Source organism: Coffea eugenioides, chromosome 2, assembly GCF_003713205.1.
Source record: "Coffea eugenioides isolate CCC68of chromosome 2, Ceug_1.0, whole genome shotgun sequence".
NCBI lineage: Eukaryota > Viridiplantae > Streptophyta > Magnoliopsida > Gentianales > Rubiaceae > Coffea > Coffea eugenioides.
Window position 1 is genome coordinate 71,620,714 of NC_040036.1, and position 20,466 is coordinate 71,641,179.

General features: G+C 35.7%; 2 protein-coding genes across 3 annotated transcripts; both read right to left on the reverse strand.

Annotated features, from left to right (window-relative positions):
- Positions 1 to 4,475: 4,475 nt before the first annotated feature.
- On the reverse strand, positions 4,476 to 6,642 carry LOC113762424 (histidine-containing phosphotransfer protein 1-like). Its single transcript, XM_027305875.1, has 6 exons — positions 6,172 to 6,642; positions 5,938 to 6,068; positions 5,752 to 5,820; positions 5,180 to 5,251; positions 4,936 to 5,008; positions 4,476 to 4,858 (listed from the first exon to the last, which is right to left on the reverse strand). The coding sequence occupies exons 1-6, from the start codon at positions 6,232 to 6,234 to the stop codon at positions 4,811 to 4,813; spliced, it is 456 nt and encodes a 151-aa protein (XP_027161676.1). The 5' UTR covers positions 6,235 to 6,642; the 3' UTR covers positions 4,476 to 4,810.
- A 4,208-nt stretch (positions 6,643 to 10,850) lies between these two features.
- LOC113763078 (autophagy-related protein 18h) lies at positions 10,851 to 20,211 on the reverse strand. 2 transcript variants are annotated; one of them, XR_003467302.1, is made up of 10 exons: positions 19,692 to 20,211; positions 17,150 to 17,590; positions 16,210 to 16,653; positions 15,719 to 15,964; positions 14,793 to 15,584; positions 14,547 to 14,725; positions 12,623 to 12,732; positions 11,976 to 12,533; positions 11,440 to 11,776; positions 10,851 to 11,306 (listed from the first exon to the last, which is right to left on the reverse strand). XR_003467302.1 is itself a non-coding variant. In XM_027306777.1 (9 exons), exons 1-9 carry the CDS (start codon positions 19,914 to 19,916, stop codon positions 11,772 to 11,774), a joined length of 3,000 nt encoding a protein of 999 aa, XP_027162578.1. In that variant the 5' UTR covers positions 19,917 to 20,211; the 3' UTR covers positions 11,424 to 11,771. The 2 variants fall into 2 exon arrangements, 1 of the variants encoding a protein (XP_027162578.1); XM_027306777.1 differs by lacking the exon at positions 10,851 to 11,306 and having other exon boundaries at positions 11,424 to 11,776.
- Between the last annotated feature and the right edge of the window lie 255 nt (positions 20,212 to 20,466).

The following is a 20,466-nucleotide window of genomic DNA, read 5'->3' on the forward strand; positions in this document are numbered from 1 at the left end:
TTAAATGCTGCTTGAGCAGAATTATCATACAAGAATACTCATTATGAGAGGCATGATTCTGTCTCAATTTAGGGGACAAAAAGAAAAAGTATGAGGATCCTCACATTCTCTCCTTAATGAGAGATTATTCTTAAAACACACATGACTTGACCTTTGTTGATCATTTTAGTTGATCTTAAGCAACTGATTAATGAGCACTTAGCAATTAATTATGAATCCTTGCACTTGAAGATGCAATAAGTGTCATCTTGAAGGTATGAAACATACAATTACTCCTTAGCCGTTGGGAGGAGTGGTACTTGAACTTATGCAAAATTTAACGCCTTCCATGAGATGGTCATTCAAGCTTTCAAAGGCGTGGTATCGGCACGGGGTTTTGTGTAATTAGTGTCTGAGAAGACAGATAGAAGGCGTGATGTCTGGTAGGGTCATGAGTACTGCAATGCTTTCCATACGAATTACTTACCCCCTCTGTGGAGTTCCTCTCTGGCATTTTTCTAGAACCACGATAAAACAAAAACTATAACATCTTATTATTGTAGCTTCTTATTTCTTTTTTTTAAAACATACTCCTAAGATATTTTCTTGGATTTCTTTTCAAAAAAGAAAATTTCTAGGATTTTAAGCAACTATATAACTCAATTACATTGACTAGAATTTTCTTTAGAAATAATTAAAATGCTGATTCAATTAGGTACGGTTTTGGATGAATTCTTTCATTTCGCAATTTGTTAGTATTTTGGCACACCATATTCGTAGGAGTTTTGGATGGAATCTTGGCCTTCTTACCGAAATAAGAATATCAGTAAAGAAACATTTCTTTCTCGAAATATCCAAACAATATAGTGTTAAGAATTCTTCAAAGAAAAGTAGCCAAGAAAATCTCTCACACTACGTACTAACTCGTGTACTTTGTCATTTTTGATGTACATATATGCAAGAAAGATGATTCTAACCATATATTATATACATGTTTTGTGTTTCCTAGTTGGAAGATTATGGCTCATCTTATAAACAAATGCATATTTCTTTTAGAAAATTTTTTGAGGGTTCAATTTGTTAGCAAATTTAACAAACTGCAAATTCCCCCTTTTGAAGCAATGAAGAAAATTGCTTTCAGATATATGCTTAGACAAGAGTTCATCGGACACATCAAATCGAGTGGAAATTACTCTATTTTTAAAATTAAATACCGGATCATGTGCAAATTCTGTGGTAAATAGACCAATATGACTCTGAGATTTGTCCATCTCAATCTTGATAATGAAATCTCATCCTATATAATATAATTATACCTTGAAATGATTCCAAAGAAATTCCTAGAAAGGTACATTATTTTTTTCTTTGTTATCAAGCAAAGCAAGAAGCCATGCATGTGTTAGAAGAACAAACAAATAGGGTGTAAGACAACCAATATGTAGTTTATTATCCTAAATCACATATTGCAATCTCAGTTTCGTTGAATCTGTCAAACTCCAATCTTAATTATTTGCTTGGCGTAGATCTCAATGCATTTCGTCTCTGATATCATCTTCTCTTTCTACCTTTCACTCCCACCTTTACCCAAATTTTTGGAATGTTTTGAAGCCATTTTCAAACTAAGGTGGGGCTCTAGGGCTTGAACCTTCTTGGTTATGCATATACTATAATGCACAAATCAGTGGAATTGAATTTGCAACTTGTTAACTTGAAGGGCTTCTACTTTGCTGCCTTTTATTTTTTTTTCTTTTGTTTCTTGTTTTTGGTTAATTCAATAGATTAGATTAAAGACTATATACATTGTCCAAAGATGTTAATCTAAGTCAACAGTTTGAGCTGTAACCTTAACTGTTTGCGCACGGGCTTCCTGATTTTGCATAATATAATTATAATCAGATTCCAGATATGAGTCAAATACATACAAATGTCATTAATTGTAGACCTACGGTCATACAAATTGCTTTGTTTCAATGTCAAGATGCCTATAGGCATCAATATGAACTACTTCCAAGTCCGCATTACACAAAATAGATGAAACAAGGATCCCTTGTGTGTCTGTCTGTCTACATATATATATATATATAATATATGTATGTATGCATGTATAGAAACAAAACTAATATTTTCAATACGACAAACGTTAGTAGGTGACAGCAATATCATAACAAACTTGAGAGGTAATGAAATTTTCCTTTGATCGATACGGTGTACGAGGAAAACAAGCAAAACCAGCATTTTATTTGGATAGAAACAAATGGGAATAAAAGAAAGGTTTTAAGAGAGAACTAAAACTACTTTCTCCATTGTGGTAATTTTAGTTGGACTGGAAAGAAGAGAAAACAAAAGAAATTAGAAACTTTGTAATGCCATCAACAGTTAAGCTAGTTTTTTTTTTTTTTTTGAGAAAATGATTCTTATTCAATGGTAGTTCTTATAAATTCTTCTCTTTGTCCATCAAACAAGTGTAATAATGGTATATTACGCTTGTGGAAGTGTAACAAATGAATGCTCATAACCTTTTCTTGCTATTCTTTTCCAAAAATCCCAATAGTCGAATACATTTCCATCTTTTTTTCTTCGTTTCTTTTCTCTCGTAACTTAAGTTAATCTTCCTTTTTTTTAATTTTTTTTGCTTAGCTAGCTCCACTATACTCAGAAAGTAGGCATTAAGAGAAAAAAAGAGAAATGTATGATTCTCAACATTGCACCACTACATATATTTTCACCTTTCAAGTTTCAACCAAATGGAATTGTCATTCTCATTCTAGACCTTTGAAGTTAGAACCCTCTAAACCAAACCACCATCCATTTTCATCTACCAAAAGATTGGTTTCTTGACTTTGATTCTCACTAAACAGCTAAACAATCGTATTCATTAATTCAAAGTTGCATAATTTGAGGAGCACTTTTCCCTTTAATGGTTTTTTAAGCTTCTAGAGCACATTACCAACCAACAGACCGGGAGACATGCTATCCCAAATAATAACAGTTGACCTTTATGAAGGTAGCAGATTCAATGTACACTTAAACCAAATTATGGAGTAAGTACTTAAATAATATCCAACTTCCGAGGACAAGCTACTCCATAATTAAGGTTGGCTGATTAACATAGATTTTTAGAAGCCATTGGTAGTTGAGATGAAAAGAGATTATTAGTTTTAATCAATGAATCACTCCCAAAATTTCACACACAAACAAAAAAAAAAAAAAAAAATTTGTTAGAACCCGCATGGCCTGCAAACTTGAATAGCTAATTTGGAAATGTACAAATAAAATCAGACTTTATCGTTTCTTTGCTTCCATTTTCTGGTGATTCGTTTTGGACTTCTTTTCTATTTTTGCGGGGGCTTTTAGTTGTTTGTTTTCAAGATGGAATCTAAGAATTTTATATGATCATAGAAAATTTTACAAGAAGCAGACAACCAGTTAGGACATATTTTATGCACAACTCAACTTTTTGTCTGTTATCTTTTCAAGAATTTTCAATATCCTTCCCCAAATTAGAATCTAAACCTTGAACGAATATTCTCATTAACTTATGTTTTTGTTGATAATTCATTTAATTAATAACCTATAGAGCTGTTCTAATACGATCACACATAATCTTGATACGAGAGAAATAATTATTAGGTGTTGATTTGAGCCTGGACTTGCTCATAAACTGTTTGTGCAAGTCTAGAATATATATCAAACTACATAAACCAAAAGGTATTTACTTTGTTAGGAAATTATTAAAGCAATTCTTAATGATGACAACTATTTATTTGTAGTATTTCACATCCAAATACTTTCAGCCAACATGGTAAAAATTGAATGTCCATCCAAATTAACTGATGCGAATTATAAATGTTAGGACTGCAATAACCATATGGAAGGGAAACATAAGTTGGAGTTCTTGTTTGAGTTAGGAAAGCAATCATTTGTTGTAAGATATTAGCAAAACTGAAGATGATGATGTACACATTTGACTCAAAGATTGGACCAAGAATTGCCATCTGTTGTACAAAATAAGTTAACCTTAGATTCCTTTTCTGAATATATGGATAACAAATAATGAAGCTCGTTGATTTGTACTAGTAGTTGAAATTAACTTCAAACTGTAGATGGAACAAAGGGAATAGTAATATGTAAAAAAAAAAAAAAGCAAAGTAAATCTAATACTGCATTCAACTAGCTAGTAAATTAAAGGGTTTATGCAAGAACAATACCAGGCCTATATTTATAAATTATATCTCATAATATGACTATTAAGGGTAAATTTACCTATTTATTACATGAAAAGTTAATCCGTATTTAAGAGTTGGAAGAACATCTACAGCCAAGGCAACCAGCTTTTTAACAAGCCCGGATGAGACAAGAAGTTGGCATACAAAAATGACATGCACATGCAGGAAGTAGTTAAAACACACAAATCATCTCATTCTGTGATTGGACACCACATGCATTTCTATGAGGAAATAAAGACAATGAAAGTAGAAATAATTCTGAGACAGTCCTTGAACTACTACAAACATCTTTGCAATATTCTTTTTTTTAAATCAAGAATTGCACTTGAAATTCTGAAAAAGCAAGCAAAACTTCACAACTTGTAATCTAGAGAAAAGCACTTGCAAGGGCCTATTCACATTGCCTCTCTTTGCTCACACTTTGAAACAACACAATATAGCTTCAGCTCAATCTCTAAAACATCATAGATAGACCCCTCTTGGTATCTGGGGGTTTTTTTAAAAAAAAAAAAAAAAACTCTTCAGAAGCCAAGCTACAGGCATTGATTTTTTATTTTTTATTTTTGGTTTATTCTGGACAATGAAATTGATAACTTCAGTAGATCTCAATGCATAGGAATTGATCCACCAGCTCCCAAAACTTGCTTCTCCAGCTAATAGAAAAATATATGATAATTGTAAACATGAAATTATTAATTCTGAAAAAAAAAAAAGGGTTTCACATGGTTACCTTGAACATTGTTTCAAGCTTGTTCTTCACAAGGGAGTACTCATGCTTTACTAGTTGCAGGCATCTTAAGCACCTATAAATCAATATATTTTATGTTCCACTGTTCATTGATCATTGAGAGTAAACGTTGGTAAACATTAAGTGATGGTCGCTTTTAAAATTCAAAAACAATAAAATTTTCTCTTAAAGTTTTTCTGTGGGCTGCTAAGAGTAAGGACAAGCAATACTAATCTAAAAAACTAACCCTTCAGTGTTCTGTTCTTCACAATAGTTACGGAAGGCAATGCATACTTTTTGAACCCTTTGCGCACCAATGCTGCAGAAAGACAAAAGTTCATTTTCTTCAGTTAAATGATGACTAGGAAGGCAAGAGATCAAGAAAGAAATTGTTGAAGAGATCAAATTATCTGATGTCCTTTGGCCTTCTACAAAATAACCAAATTTATTCCTTAATTTCTCCAAAATAAAGAGTCAGATGAGTACAATGTCATTTCAGATAATTCAGCATTAGTGGTAGAGAAAACCTTGAAAAGTACCTCAAATTCATCATTTGAGGACTGAATTTTTCTAGATGTATTTAGTGGCCTACAGTTCTTTTGTCACATATGGTTCTGATGTATAGAGTTTGGTTTGAACAGGTACAATTACTGTACAGACACAGATGCAGAAGAACTAACTGAAGATGCATCAGTACTCCTCTCCATTTCACGCCGAAGGTGTAGATCAAAAAATCACAACCCTTTGTCTTGAACTTCTAAAGGATCAGAGAACTTAAAGAAGGAAATCCATAAATACATGAGAACTAGCAAATGTTACCTGGAGCTGCTACCCTTCAACTGATGAACATGTGCGTCAACCTTCTTGAAGTCCACAATTTGTTGGCTCCTACACAAAGAAACATCAGATTTAGCAAACATCTGCTAGAAAATAGAACCTCATTGAATATGTTAACAAGCGAAGGAGCAAAACCATTGAAAAACGCCCGGATAATGTAGTGCTTACAGAGTTTTGGAGAGTTCATTGAGAAGCCTCTCAGAATCTTCAAAGAAAAGATACACAACTTCAACCACAAAATCTGGATTGCTTTCATCTTGCAGTTGCTGAAGCTGTTTGAACTGATCATCAAGAAATCCCTTTTCAAAAACAAAACAGAAATCATAATCAGAATAACCTGATCCAATCAAAGAAGGAAGGCATAATCATGAAATGATCCAAATGATTAAAATGCTTGCTTACCTCTTTGTAGAGGGAGGTTGAGTAGTCTACTAACTGCTTTTGCAACAGAATTACACCATCCATTCTCGTTCTGGCTTTGCAACTGAAGCTCACAGGTACTGTGAAGTAGTGGTTGGAAGCTTATTGAATGAAGACTATATATATAAGCTGTATAAGTTAATATGAACTTTTCCTCTTGGAGCTCTTTATTTTTTTCTCGGAAAAGCTCAAGACACTGAGAGGGCAGGGCAAGATTTGATGATGAATTCAATGAACTGAGGGGACTGAGTACATTGATGATTGATCCAGTATTGTCTCTGTGTCTGTAGGATTGTCTCCACCCCTTCTTTTTCACACTCTCTCCCGGATTTGTTTTCTGTTCTTTTCCTTCCTTCCTCTCTGTCTCACCTCATAATGTTTCGGTAGCAACAACGAAGTTCGAAATATTAAAAGCTGTTTTGCAAGATCCAGAATATGATGCCATCATGCCACCACTTCTTTGTTTAACATTTTCTTTTAACTATTTCCTTTTAGCAAATTGAAGCCATGAACCCATCATTGGATATATAATAATTAATTTTATATTAAATTTGAAATCAAATTTTATATATATACGATTGTGACAATATATATAAAATTAACTCTCAATTGAAATGCAAACTATCTGTCCTTTTTCTCTCACATTACTTTTTTTTTTTTTAAGAATTTTTTCTCTTAATTTTAGTTCCCAACGTCTTAATTTGTCTGTACATGGAGGTATGGGCATGAATTGCCAAGCGTGCTAAACTATGTCACATCATATCTCCAAGATTTTCTTCGGCAGATTCTGTCTTTACGGCAAAATTCAACAACTAAAATGCTGTGAAAGTGAATTTTTGTCTTTTCAATACTCGAACATATAATGTGGTGAGTAAGAAATGTAAATCAAGTGTTTTCTGCAACCTAATTGGTTGAATTTTTTATTTGACCCTTAATACATCTAAATCAAGTTGGAGATTTTTTTTTTTTTTTACATTAAAATGCCATTTGCTAAGAATGCACATATATTTTAAAGCATAAACTTAGAAGTCCTTGATTTTACACAAACAGTACATTTTGATCCATTATAAATGTGTGTCACTTCACGGACTCAATTTTCAATGTGCAATCTAAACACTTTGATCCAAGAATAATTTTTTTTTTTTTTTTGCGTAAGCTAAGTTCCAGATGAGAACCGTTTCTAATTATATTAAAAACCGATTCTATACTAAATGTTCTGGAACTTCCATCACCATCAACTCAATTTCTTAACAGACATGAATTATGTTCCGTTTACCTACTCTTTCTTTTCATCTTATCTCTTGACATTTTCACAAAACGCCTTTAATCTTTTGGTAGCTAGCTTCCTTTGTGGTTTATTGGTGTTATGTTTTGGTTGGTTGGTATTTGGTATATGGATTAAGCGGTTGGCATTTAACTTATCCTGAGAGGGACTTTTGCTATATAAGATGGCCCCCCCAAAGGCCACTAGCAGCATCTGGTTTTGGCTTGACACTTTCAACCAGGGTGTAAAGTTAAACCCTTCAGTTTCATCATATTCATTTTGGTGTTGATACTTTTTATCTTCACATTCTGTAGTTTTGTCAGAAGTGAGAACGTGTCTTATGTTGAGTGAATTGTGTAGGGGACATATTACACATATGGCTAATGCCTGCCAGTCAGCCACAAGGGTTGGTTGCATTTTGCATTCAAAGCAGAATGATGACAGCAATTCTGATTATGGATATAACTCCCTATGCAAATGCAAATTAGAGCAGTTGGCTGCAAATCCAAATCCCAACCCTGAAATTGACAGCAAATGCAGTACTATTCTGACTTGGTCTCATTACTCTTCTTACAGATTTGTGTTTGTTATTTTGTTTTTGTTCACATGTCAATGTTAAAGAATGTGCAAGAGTCCCTCTTCAGGATTTACTACAGAAAAGAACACTAGGTGGTCCAACTTTTTTTTCTTTTGTTTTATTACTCACCTTTAAAGTCTAAAAGACTACTTTCTGGATTTTCAGAAAATGTAAGGGAGTAAAAAGTGAAATACATTTCTTGACACCACAGAGCGATCAGCCATTTTAGTAAAAGAAAAAGGGATTGTTTGCGAATAGTCATCTTTTACTTTTCGTGAAAGAGTTACTTCAATCCCTCTATTTTTCCGTCTGTTTCTTGCAACCTAACAAGTTAGAAAGAAGTTGAAATGTGGGTAATTTTGACTGAGGCCAAATTTGCAATCCAACTCACCTATGTCCACATCCTTTGATATGTAGTAACCACTGTCCCACTGATTTGAGTGAATAGTAAATGGCAAGTTTGTCTGGAGCACCTATCTTGGATACACGTAGCCTTTCTGGGCAGTTCGATTGGTCACAGGAAGCCTCTTAAGGTCCCATTGTCCATTCTCTCCCACCAGGAATCGAGTCCCAGTGATTACCGATTCGAGGGAATGGGACCTCTCCTCTCGGGTCTCAGGGGGATTAGTCGGGTCCGGCATACTCGAAGCCCGGATACCCCCTGAGTAGAAAAAAAAAAAAAAAAAAAAAAACCTATCTTGGATACACGTAATATGAGATTAGTAGAAATAATTCTCCTAATTTACAGTGCAAGTTCTCAGGGAATTTGTACAGAAACTGAAGGAGCATTCCTTTCACTAGTGTTGAAAACTACAGCTACATAGCAGTACTTCAAGCAATACAACTCAAGATCATTCATGTTTTTTCATCTTTAAGTAAGCTTGAAAGTGGTATCTAGTCTTAAGATGAATTTACATAATTTTAGTTTTTACATCCGATGAAAAAAACAAATGAACCCAATTTAGCAAATGTTTTAAGACCATTAAGAAGTTATGGAGTACAAAATGGCTGGTCTTGCACATGTAAGTATCTTTTCTACCCCTTTACCTAGGAGGAAAAATCCCTCCATTGAAGAGGCCTTGGATTCATGGATAGCCAGAGATCCATTAATGACTTTGTACCTCCAGTCAGATATAGGACTACAGGAGTTTAGGGGACCACTTCTGGTGTTTGTATGTTAAGTCTTGCTACTGGTGTGATATGAAGGGCATCTAATGGGACACCAAAGAAAGAAGATGTGACCCAGTTAATGTAGGAGACACCACTCGAAGCCAAAACATCACAGCATTTTAGGATTGAGTAGGTATCCTAAGCATTCACCACAGCATAAAAGCCATAAATAGATTATGATGGGCGTTCCTAATGGATACAAAAATGTACAGCAAAAATGGCTGTTCATTCAGCATGCGCAGCCAACATTTTTCAAGCTTGTGGCCATAGAAAATGTGGGCGTCCAAGGGTGAATGGGGATATAGGAGTGACGACAGTAGAAATTTGCCTCTCTTTTATTTACATCATGTACATAAAATATTTGGGTGTGACTGAATATCAATTTTACTTCAAATATTATTTTACTTGCATCACAACAGACACGTTTTTCAATCATCTTTTTATCCTTTCAAATACTTTTGCATCTCACATACATCACATATTAAAAAATATTACAATCCCATGATTAATTATTCCTAATAATAATGTTTCAAATAATCTCCTAGCCAGTTGGACAATCCTTTAAGCTTAATACGAATGCTAGTGTTACTTCGTCTGGAGCAATTGGAGGGGGTCTTCTACGGTCTCATGATGACAAGTTAGTTTTTGCTTTTTACAAGGAGTTTGGGGAGACTAGTGTTGTTTTTGCTGAACCTATGTCATTATTGGTTGGTTCGATCTATTGCCAGGAAAGAAACATTACAGGGTTTATGGCCGAGGTGGATTCGAAATCATTAGTTACAATGGTCTCGTCTGATATTTTGGCACGTTGGCCTCTTTGCAATGTGCTGCGACTGATAAGGGCTCTGCTATCGGGTCTTGGAGTTTATCTGCATCATGTCTTTAGGCAGGCTAATTCGGCTGTTGATGCATTAGCTTCGTCTCATTTAGGGTTGTCACGTCGGAGGACAGTCTTCCCAGCTATGTCAGATCAGCCATTCATCTCGATAGTGTCTCAATTCCTTCGGTTAGGCTCCTTTCTATCAGGAAATAGTAAACTTTCTTATCGTATACAGGTCTTATTTGGTCCTCTCTAGTTCCCGTGCTTTGATTAATAAAATTAGGGCTGGCATCTCTCCTCCGTATATGAGATTTGCCAAAAAAATAATAATAACAATCTCTTATCCAACTTAAAAAGAGATTTCTTTCCCCCATTCTTTAAAGAGTAGAAACTTATCATTCAACTTTTATTTAATATTTACATGAGAGAGAGAGCTTGGCCAACAAGTATCCCATGGCACTCATTAAGATAGTTTTAGCTGTTAACTTTTTGGTAAGAGACTGATTCGGAAAAATATCTGAATGCAAAGAGACAATAATTACGTGTGTGTATTTACATGATAAGTTAAATGTAATTTAAGCATCTTAAAAAGTGCTTCAAGTTTTTGCCAAATTTATCTGCTACAAGTTTTTTAAAAATTTTAGCTACAGTAATCTCAAAATTTTTCTCAAAATTTTTAAATTATACATTTCAAAATATTCAATAATCTACACATTTCAAAAAAAATTTTAAAAACTTCTACAGTAAGTTACAGTAAAATTTTAAACAAACTCCCACAAAACTCGCCTTCTAAACAAGGCAGCACAACCTTTTATGTCACACACTACAGGTTGAAATTATCTACAAACCAATTCATTAAACCAGCTTGAAGACTAGTTGTTGATCTGTTCAACCAACTTGATAAGCAACCTTGATCACTTGTTAGTATATCAACCTTGAATACAGTTTGGTTTTTTCACTTTTCAGATGTCAATTTTCATCCGAAGCAACTAAGGAATCCTTAAAATTATGAGCTTCAATAACAAGGCATTGCCGACTTCCATCAGACCTCAACATGATCTCCTAAGAATTTCTTGTAGAAAGATGTATAGCATGGTTATAAGGAGAAACTCTGTAAACTTAGGGAAACATACATAACCAGTGGAGTTTTCTGTCAACGAAAGCATTATTGTGCGTACCAAAAACTATCTATTCCGCCATGTTTGTTTGTTTGTTTCACTTTCCCAAGATCACCAATCTTCTATAAGAAGAACTTGTGGAAGATAAAGACCCTTCAACCTGCATTTCTAAAAAATTCCGAAGAAATATGTAAATGTCACAACTGGAAGAAGTTCTCTTAAAATGAAAGAGCGCAACCGAAAAAAAATAAATTACGAACAATTTTCAAATAGGGAAATGCAATGTACTGTAGAAGAGTACCTTTTCTGTCTTTGGTTTTTCTTTTTGTGGATACTTCTTTTATTTTCTTTTCTTTGAAAGAACAAATATTGTTACACCGGGGGAAGAAAAAGAGAATGTTCAGACATCATTTGCATCATGAACTTAATATACACCATATATACACAAGAACTCCCAACCAGGCACTTTCACTCTGCCAACACAAGGGGACGCCAAGAATAAGTCATACATTCACATCAATATGTTAGTAAGCATTTCTGGGGAGCTGTACTGGAAGAACATCATTCTTTCGTCTGCCAACCTTCTGCTCAACATTGGGCGGTGGCACAAGGCTGGCATCATCAGGTCATGCATCAACCTACGAAAAAATTGGCGAGCATGTTGGCTTTATCAGAAACATAAGAGTAGAGACAGCATGCAAAGAAGCTTCATCTGTGAAGCACCAAAAGTTTTCAGATTACCAGCTGTGGCTGGTCCTATCACTATACTAGCAGTGAAACAACTTAAAATTTGATAAAATTGACAAAACAGACAAAACAGCTTTTCAGATTGCACACCTTCTTCAGAAAAGGCAAATACACCTCCAAGCATACCATCACTTTCCACATCTTCCTCAGTTTTCTCTCTGTCACAAGGACTATTACTGCTATCAATATCAGTAACTCCTTCACTCAACTCATGTGAAACATTAGTGGCTGATGCTTTACAGTAACCCTCCTGGAAGTACTGTCCAAAATCTACAGGGTCATGCATATCTTCATGCACTGGCCCCTCATCAATAATCTTCATACTCGCATCTGACCGATTAGAGCTTGTGTTTGAAAGCTCACCAGTGATGGTGCTGTTTGGAGACTGAACAAACCCCCTTATAGTGCTTCCTTCAGTAGAAAGAGGCCCGTTCTTGGGAGATGATGGTCTATTTACAATGTAACTTTCTTCAAGAGAATTCATGGTTTTAGCAGATGATTCAGGGGAACTTGAAGACCTACGGTTCAAAGAAACAGAACCTGATCTCCTTACACCATCATTCTCATCCACAGTTGAGCCATCAGAACCAGAATCTGATGCACCCATGTGATCCAAGCCATGAAGAAATGCTGATGCTTTAGCAAAACCTGACAAATTTTGACCAACATCTATCAGTAACTAGGAAGTAAGTCAAACTATCATCACAATCAAATCACGTCAGTGAGAAAAATGATACCTGCAGGTATCTTTTTGGTTGATGCAGGCGAGATCTGTTTAGAATTAGAGACTACACTATCTTCTAGTTTATCTTTACCAGTATGGGAACCAAATGATGATGATCGAAACCTGCAACAGGCAAAATCCAATTCAGTAGCTTGAGCCATTAAAATGTCAATAATTTGGAAGGAATGGAGTCATACAAAGATGAAAATTTCCCAACTTACCAAGACAACACCATATCCTTGTTCATGAGCAGAAAAGAAAAAAGAAGCAAAAGAATACAATGGTATATATTAACAAGACCAGTGGGCAATGCAATATGTTGAGCAACATAAAAAGCATGTGCACATATCCTTCTTTCATTGTTTAGTGTGCTCAAAGAGCTAGAGAAGCAAACAAAAGAGAAATATCTGTTGTCAATAATCCTACGTGGATTAAGATCAAATGTTATGTTCCAAAAGAAGAATGGTACAGCCACTTCACAGCTTAAAAAAAGATTCTCATAGACTTGATTAATAATCAACCAAGAGGAACTTGCCTCCTAGATCCTTAATTGTTCAGGAAATATCACAGGTCAACCTCAAGGATCAACTATTACATAATTTTCACTAGGATGGACGTCAATAGTAAAGGTAGAATGCAACATAACAAAGGGAAATCAAAGCCTAAAGCCAATCTATCATCAAAAAGTTCACTCTTGTTTAAAAGAACATGCTATACCAGTTTCAATGAACAAATTAAATCTCACTGATCCAATCTCAAGTACAACACTGGGGTAGTTTAAGTTACAAATTCTTGTGAAGAAGATTTTATTTTTCCACCACCTTAAAAAAAAAAAGAGTAAAGAACAAAGGCTAAAATATGCTTCTTATTCACATTATCAATAAGAAATCACTTTGCAAGGTACTTGATCATAATTTATAAAAAGACACTGCACCTATCACGCAGCATTTTTGGAAACAAAGTTTTGCTTTTCACTACAGGTATTGGTTTATTGTGTTTCCAATCATTCAAAGTGCAAAAGCCAAAACCTTCCAAATACCATACTTGTTCTATGTAACTTTGGAATTTATGAAGAAGAAATGATACAATATCCAAAACTTTCCAAAGACCATACTTGTTCTATGTAACTTCGAAATTTATGAAGAAAAAATGATACAATATGTGAATATACTAGATGTATCCCAAAGGAAAGCAAGGTGTTTAGGGATGGTTTGCAGCCAAATGAACACAAAAAATCCTACTTATGAAAGTTCTATAAGACAAGCAAATTCTCACTTTTCTTTTCTCTTTTCTAAAAAATAGAACACTCTAAAATTTAATGCTTCAACAACCACTACATGTGGAAACCGCCTACTACTAGTTTAGCATAAAACAAATGAAAATTCAAATGCACCTGAAATGCAAAACTAATTTGTCATTTGTTAATACTTTAAGAAAATGAGAATGTCAATAAATCTCACACACATCAAATGTGCCATTATCACTAGTTTTCTCCAATTATTCTAAACCATATCAGCAACTCTATCTGAGTAACAAAAATTTTTATAAATAAAATTCTTTCCCCAGCCCCAAACACATCTTTCTCCAGATTTCCACACCACATACACCTCAACAACCCACAAGAACAAATTCTATGAAGATGCAACCAATTGGCAACATTCAAAGACCTTTAAATCCTTGATTGATCAAGTATTTGAAGTTATCCCTGTCTTTTTATAAGTACCTTGTACCTTTCCAGATGAAAAAGTAAATTATCCAGTTTCACCAAAACCTTTATTCTATATCTGCTTAGCATTGAAGATTTACACAAAAAATAACAATCTCGTTCTTAAGATAATCTTGCAGGCATTCATTTAATTGAACTAAAGATTAACAGTTTCAACATGCTAAGTTTGCTACTCAGGCCAGAGAAAGTAACGAAGTAGCCACTTCATTACCTGTCATCTCTCCAATCAGATTGGATTCTGCGGAAATGGTCAAATACAGGCAGCAACTCTCGGCGCCTTATTTCAACCTCAGTAGCAGGAATCTTCTCAATCTCAATTTCTCCACCAGTATTTACATCCACCAAGTTCTGCTCTTCATATCCACCATGACTCATTGTATAGAAGTATATCTAAAAAGTGAAGTAAGCATCAGCACAAATTATAATAGTAATATACTTGCATGATGATAATGAATACCTTCGATTTTTGCCATATTGGCATCCTCCCAGACCTCAACTGCACCTCAGCATTGGAGAGATACCAATGAGATCGGTCATGTGGTTTCACAGCATCCTTTTCTCCAATCTCGTTATCTTCCGGCTGAGCAGTGTCCATGAATGCCTCAGGAGCTTCCCGTCCCCCAAGTGTAATACCCTGAATATATTCCTCTTTTTCAGGCCAATTTGCTCTTCGACAAACATCCCATCGCTGGACAGGTTCAACTTTCACTCCCAAATCATCCTCCTGCATCTGCACCATTGAACTTGTCCCATTTTTCAGAGAAGACTCGCTCTGTTCTCCCCCAAGAGAGGGCATCAGTTCATATTGAACTAGATGACCAGAAGGTGAGTAAACTAACAGGTGCTCTAGAGCCTTCCCATTTGGGGAAACAGATTGGCTATTTTGGTGTAGCAAACTGTGAAACACAGCAGCAATAACCCCAGAGGTTGGAGAAACCTTCCCTGCAGCAGAAGATGCAGCATTGCTTACTGTATTCAGCCAATTCCCGCTTTTTATCCTGCAAACTACAGAGAGAGTGAGAGGTACTGGTGGTGGTGGGGAAGCCTGCTGGTTTATCAGGAATGATGAAGTAGACCACCAAGGCATCGATAGAACTGGAGAAAGTGTGGGACCATCAATATGAGAACTTTGTAATCGAAGACCAGTCTCACCACCAAATGGTGAGAGAACAAAAATATGGCAAGTGCCCCGTGATGATACAACAGCAACCCACTGACTATAGTGACTAAAACAAATGTCTTGTATTACCTGTTACATAAAATCGAACACAGGAGAAGATAAATAAATAGAACAATAACTAGTGGTAAATAATCTACAAGGAGAACATGTTGCAGAATTCTTATCAATATGCACAAACAAAAATAGAAAAACAAGATACATACAGCTGAAGTCATGCCACGATGAAGTTTGTAGAGATGCACGTGAGAAGAACTCCAATCATAGTTATCAGCGCCTAACCCATTCTGTGTTTTAGAAGGCAGAATGCGGAATATGTTTATGTTGTTCCCATGTATAGAGGCTGTAACAAGAAGAGTTCCACTTGGATCAAAACAGAGAGCAGATAATGGACTTGTATGTGCCCTGAACTGTGATATGACTGTTTTTGAAGCAAAATCTTTTATAACAACCTGCATTTGAAGATTCAAGAGAAAAATATTATTCAACAAGTTAATTAATATAAAAGAGTACAAACTGCTCTTCATTATGTCACCTATCCGCTACTTACCATAATAAGATCCCAATTTAGGAAAACAATCCTACTAATCAGGTAATGGCAAAATACTATCCAGATATTTATGAGATAACAAAGTAATTACAATCATTAAAAATTCAGTAATTTCAACTATTCCAGTATGCTCTTTAAAACACTCACCATCCCAGCAGCATCTGTCTCAGATGAATGTGCTGTAGCCCTTCCACCTTTCCAGTTAGAATTAGATGACACCGGCGAACTCGAACCATCAGGAAGGAGCTCATGACAGTATTTTGATAAAGTTTTGTAGCCCATGTCACCCAAATTGATTAATCCAACTGCTAACTGTTTACTCGACTCCATTGCATAACGAGCAACCAGGTTTCCACTACCAGGTGAGGTAGAAGGGCTCACACCAGGAGAAGGACTTAGACTTTGAGGACTTAAGCGTCCTGTATTTGACAGCAAGGGATTATTAGAAGCATAGGCTAACCACCTGGGGCCCACAGCCATTGGACCGTAGCCAATGTTTACCCCATTAGTACCCTGCCCTCCCAATTGAGGTACTGGATATGTTAGCACGCTGAACTTGTTCTCTAGAGTAAGTGCATCAAAGCAATATATCTGCCAGGAACAGTAAAATGTAAGTCAAACAATTGTGACTGTATAATGAATGAAGTAACAAATTCTTAAAAGCTATTTACGTTTAATAAACAAGACTACATGGGCTCATGCTACCATTAAATTGAGTTCAATGTACCAAAATGAAAAACTTCGCCTTTGAGATCTTCTAACCAATTTTCTGAAAGCCTATCTCATTCCTTTGGCACCATAATCAAAGAAACTTGCAACATCATGGGAGAAAGTTAAAATAATTAGATATTTTAGTTCAAACTATCTTCAGCAACGAAGAATGATAGCATCGTATCTATAAGGCAAAAGAATAACCTTATCTAGTAGAGCCTTTCAATGTATAATTGTGAGGGACAGATTATAGCATCCATGGATGCCATAACTGTCACTCTCTACAACATATGACAAACATTTGCTACATGGTCATCTCAAAACTAAAAATCAATCCAGAGCAGAAAACACGTATATAACACAACTAGATGCTTACCTGTGCTGCAAGACCCACAGCTACTATCTGCGGACTGCACCTAACCATATATACAGTTGACCGAAATCTTAAAACTTGGACATAGTTGTGAGACCTTAAGGAGTAAAACCGAACAGTTGTAGGAGACGCCAAAATGTTTGCTGACTGATGATCAACAAATCCATCTCTGCCATTCTGAACTGGACCTGGATAACTTGCTTCATCACTTGCCACAACCAACAGCATCGGATGTGAGGCCCTGTATCCTTCACGCTCAACAGACTTTGCAGGCATAGGTTGAATCTGCAAAAATGTGACTGGATCATCGCGCCTTGAGACCAATTCAGTGACACGAGATGCATCATTGACATCAAGAACTTGAAAACCATTGGAATAACCAATAAGAAGAACACGTCTTAAAGAAGAACCAAGTTCTATTCCGTCAAAGGAAGCCCATAAAACCTGGAAAGAAAGCAAAGAATGTTCTGGTCAGAAAGAATGACAGAATATCAACCAAAAATGTCACTTATAAGATCATAAACAGGCATCATTTAAAGAGAAAAAAGAAGCATTATAGACTGTAAGAGTGTCTAAATGAGAAGGGATATCAAAAGTTCAATATTCAATATTAACCAGAAATAAATGCAGTTACAAACATCTAAAACTTTGCCAGAAGAGTTTTTTCAATGCCAAGGATTCTGCAGCAATGGCAAAGTAGATGTACTTCGACAGAACAACATTCTGATGCATGGGAGTTGGCCCTCTTCTCTTAGAAGAAAGCTCGTCTACTCAGCACTTATGAACAGTGAGGTCTGGGAATCACATACACTAGTTTCGACTATTTCTTCAATCTATCTTTCTCCAACAGGAAGCCAAGCTCCCAGGTGCAACAGTAGCAAGCTTGCTGATGGAGCGAGATGTGCAAATATCCAATATTATCTGTGTTTACTATGGCAGTCTACTCCCCAAACATAAAATACTAATGTATCATATGATAATTTGAACAACATAAACAAAGAATAGGTAAAAAATTAAACCACCTACACTTTTAATCATACAATTAAAATGATAATTAGAAGGATTTGCAGCCACCACCTACATAACTTTTCCAAACCTATCAAATGATACAATTAACGTAAGATCACACACAGCAGAACAGCACACGCATACGCATCCATGATCCTCTAAATTAGCAAAATTTGAATACAGATTACTTCATATCCAAGCATCATCGGTTAGAGAAGTTCAATTAGCAAAACTTGAATACAGAAATCCTCGCAATCTGAGGCAGGCTGACTACATCGTGATCAAGTAATCATTGAGATTTCAAAGCTAGATTGAGATTTGATATGGTAGGACTTAGGCATATGAAGTTGTTCAAGTTGTCACCCATTTCAATTACACCTCTATTATCATGTTTTCTCTTCTAGTCTTAAGCGAAGTTAACGTGGCATATAAGGTAGTCCAAGTTGTATGTCATTTCTATTATAGCCTCTAATATAACGTTTTCTCTCCTAGTTTTAAAAGAGGATATCGTCAGCGAAGTTTATGTCAAAGGCAATACAAGAGGAGGACAGCAAATATTTGAGATGGCAAGTAGATGACGTAAGGAGGGACACGATTAGACAATCAAATCTGACAGGTTTTCAATGCAGATCAGGAATACTTGCTTGTCAAAAAAAGAAAGGGCAGAAGCCTGGCAAGACATCCAACATAGTTAAACAACATTTGGAACACGTGTTATCCATTCACTGAAACAACAAAGAATAAAGGATCAGATGATTTACACTCCTTCACGGGAATAGGACACTCATTTCTAAGCTGCACAATTGCTCCAATTGGACAAGCAGCATCAGGACATATATGAAGAACATTCAACAGATTCAAAATTATCCAAATTTCAAAAATTAGGAATCTCAACCAAGGTAACTGTGGATCAAAAGGGAAAATTGTAACAATCTCCAAAATTCTACTTTAGGCATATGGTATCGCCATCAACCCTTTGGCGTCTGGTATTTGAAAATCATTAATCTCGTCCAGCCTAACAAAACAAGGAACCACTAAACAATTAATCACTTCATTGCAATGCACTAAGACCAGCGCTAATACACAACTATCCAACCACTCAAATCAAAATGTCACCATTGTCACTGTCGGAACCAATACAATCTTTTGAGGATGTAGTTAACTCTAGTTTTCTAAACAACTCATTTGCAATATTTCTGTTTTCTTTTCTTAACAAAGTTTTTACATTTAACTATGAAATCCTATTCGTACAATCTTCCTCTTAACTACATCGTTTTCACTTCAATCGCTGTTTTACCTACTTGCCAATTTTCCCCAAGTTCTCCCACCTAAAAATATCCTCCTAACTACTTAAAAAACCTAGAAATGTGGGTCAACTTCAAAAAAAGTCAAGAGCTTTTACCAAAAAGGCGATCACAATCCAAATACCTAGTGCACACAAACAAATACTGCATACCAAGAATAAATAAATATTTAAGTTTCTCCCCAAAAAAAAAAAATGAATTTTTTTGACAGATGAGCAGAAAAAATACCATACCTGGTCTTTGTGGAGATCGTCTGACGAATCACCGGCGATAGAACCAGCGACGGATACACCAGCAGACTTCACATTAGACGACACCGTCTTGATACAAGACGAAATAAACTTTAGCGAATTCGGTACAAATCCATTGGTCCGAGGCGAAGTCCCATTCTTGCCATGATGATGATTAATAGCTTTGATATTATTCTGATTATTGATGCTATTCGAGGCTTTCTTCATAATATAATCACCGCAGCAAAATCTTACCGGTCACCGGCACTTCACCGGAACTGAAAAATAACACTAAAAACACCAACAAGTTTACTTCTCCTCCTCCTACTTCTTTCTTCAGGCCCTTGAGGCCGCCGCCTCCGCCGTCCGATTCCGCCTCCGCCGTAGACTCCGCCGCTGTCCGCTGACGAGAATTTATTACGATCAGATTATTAAAAAGCATTAATTTGAAGAAAAATCGGTGTTCAGAACAGAGAGAGAAAACCGCGGCGAAGAGTTTTTGCGGATGTTTTTCTTGTTTTTGTTTTAGTTGTTGGTGGTGGTGGTGGTGGGTGGTGGTTTTGACCTCGAGGCTTTAACAAGAAAGGACGTGAGAGACGGTTGCCATTTTTTTTTTTTCGTTTTTTACTTTTAGCTTTTCTTGTGAAATGGCCCATCAAGTCTTTGTATTCCTACTACTGCCCAACGTTAGTGCTTTACTCTCTTGTGTTTTATCTCTTTCATCTTCTCTTTTCTATGTTGAGGAGTGAATCTGTAACGTGTTATAATTATAACTATG

What these genes read in the sequence shown, in the direction of transcription:
- LOC113762424 (XM_027305875.1), bottom strand. Translation starts at nt 6,234, where the DNA reads ATGGATGGTGTAATTCTGTTGCAAAAGCAGTTAGTAGACTACTCAACC. An exon ending in TTGAAGGGTAGCAGCTCCAG is followed by an intron (nt 5,252 to 5,751) that starts GTAACATTTGCT and finishes GTCTTTCTGCAG; the next exon opens with CATTGGTGCGCAAAGGGTTC. An exon ending in GAAGAACAGAACACTGAAGG is followed by an intron (nt 5,009 to 5,179) that starts GTTAGTTTTTTA and finishes ATTGATTTATAG; the next exon opens with GTGCTTAAGATGCCTGCAAC.
- LOC113763078 (XM_027306777.1), bottom strand. Translation starts at nt 19,916, where the DNA reads ATGAAGAAAGCCTCGAATAGCATCAATAATCAGAATAATATCAAAGCT. An exon ending in ATCGTGGCATGACTTCAGCT is followed by an intron (nt 15,585 to 15,718) that starts GTATGTATCTTG and finishes TTTATGTAACAG; the next exon opens with GTAATACAAGACATTTGTTT. An exon ending in AACCAAAAAGATACCTGCAG is followed by an intron (nt 12,534 to 12,622) that starts GTATCATTTTTC and finishes AAAATTTGTCAG; the next exon opens with GTTTTGCTAAAGCATCAGCA.